Source organism: Myotis brandtii, unplaced genomic scaffold (genome assembly GCF_000412655.1).
Source record: "Myotis brandtii unplaced genomic scaffold, ASM41265v1 scaffold46, whole genome shotgun sequence".
Classification (NCBI taxonomy): domain Eukaryota; kingdom Metazoa; phylum Chordata; class Mammalia; order Chiroptera; family Vespertilionidae; genus Myotis; species Myotis brandtii.
In genome coordinates this window covers 6,479,302-6,481,098 of record NW_005367587.1, presented here as the reverse complement: position 1 = coordinate 6,481,098, position 1,797 = coordinate 6,479,302, and the positions used below count along the sequence as shown (strand labels likewise).

Here is a 1,797-nt window from a genome sequence, read left to right as displayed (position 1 = left end):
TGGTGGGGGGGGGGGAGGGTCAATCGAGGAAAAAGGAGACATATGTAAAACTTTAGACAATATATAAATAAAAATAAAATAAAAAAATAAAAAACACAAGGAGAAAAACAATAAAATATACATACAAATCCAAGAGAAAGAAGTATACAAACAAAAGTATAAGTGTAATAACATCCTAACAACTTGCTAACATTAATAATGAAAATACTACCACAAATTTGACATCACAAATAATCATATTTTATATTTAAACTAGAGACCCAGTGCACGAATTCATGCAGGGTGGTATCTGGCTGGCTGGCACCTATTTTGGGCCCATTGGGCTGGGCTGGTGGTGGGTGGGCGGTTGGCCAGCTGGCCCCGCTTCTGATAGGAGTGTTGGGGGCTGATCGGGGGCTGAGCTGGCCGGGCTGATCAGGACCCAGATCACATTGGTTGGCTGCCGCAGTGCACTTCATAGCCACTGGTTGTTCTGGTTGTTCTGCTGTTCCAGTCACTGGGATTTTATATATATACTAGAGGCCCAGTGCACAAAAATTTGTGCACTCGGGGGGTGGGGGGAGAGGGGGGTCCCCCAGCCCGGCCTGTGCCCTCTCGCAGTCTGTGGTGGGGGGGGGGGAGGGTCAATCGAGGAAAAAGGAGACATATGTAAAACTTTAGACAATATATAAATAAAAATAAAATAAAAAAATAAAAAACACAAGGAGAAAAACAATAAAATATACATACAAATCCAAGAGAAAGAAGTATACAAACAAAAGTATAAGTGTAATAACATCCTAACAACTTGCTAACATTAATAATGAAAATACTACCACAAATTTGACATCACAAATAATCATATTTTATATTTAAACTAGAGACCCAGTGCACGAATTCATGCAGGGTGGTATCTGGCTGGCCAGCACCGATTTTGGGCCCATTGGGCTGGGCTGGTGGTGGGTGGGCGGTTGGCCAGCTGGCCCCGCCCCTGATAGGGGTGTTGGGGGCTGATCGGGGGCTGAGCCGGCTGGGCTGATCAGGACCCAGATCACACTGGTTGGCTGCCGCAGTGCACTTCATAGCCACTGGTTGTTCTGGTTGTTCTGCTGTTCCAGTCACTGGGATTTTATATATATATAGATTGTTATTTTTCTTATACCATGTTTTATCTAAGAAAAATCCAAGTAAGGATTTTCTTTCCATATTTAGAACTCCACTTAAGTATTTAAAAGGAAATATCTAAATATATCAAACATATTACATAAATAATACAAATTAGAAAGAATGTTTAGCTACTCACATTCCATATGCTGAGCTAACAGCAAGACTAGTAATCTGTTGGGGCGGTTCACCATCCACCCACACCAACTGAATAACAAGTTCTGCTTGATAACCTGGTGGCATCCGCACTGGCCGTGTCTTAACACTAGAAAAAAAAAAGAGAGAGAGAGAGAAAAGGTTGTTCTATTAATACAGCTTAAATAAGTATGTTCATGCTTATCTTCATAATTTACATAGAATATTCCTACAGAAATATACAACAGCATTAAGGGTAGTATGCAACTGGACAATGTCTTCTAGCTTTCTCAAAATGTAAGTCACCTGCGACTGCTTAGTTTTTTTTCTTTAAGTAGCTGTTCAATCAGTCAGGTCTGCAACTTCAACTGGTCCTTATTCCTTTTTTTCTTCTGAGAATAGTATTTTTAATTATTTTATTATTTACTAGAGGCCTGGTGCATGAAATTTGTGCACTCTGAGGGGTCCCTCAGCCCAGCCTGCACCCTCTTGCAGCCCAGGAGCCCTCAGGGGATGTCC

General features: G+C 41.5%; 1 protein-coding gene across 7 annotated transcripts in view; it reads right to left on the bottom strand.

Moving 5' to 3' along the window:
• The window catches only part of STXBP5L (syntaxin binding protein 5-like), a 200,552-nt gene that overhangs the window by 93,514 nt on the left and 105,241 nt on the right, over positions 1-1,797 (bottom strand). For all 7 annotated transcript variants that reach the window (XM_014546987.1, XM_014546986.1, XM_005875357.2 and 4 more), the window contains exon 17: positions 1,283-1,408. In XM_014546987.1, the coding sequence (XP_014402473.1) occupies positions 1,283-1,408 (126 nt within the window). The remainder of the gene's footprint in view (positions 1-1,282; positions 1,409-1,797) is intronic.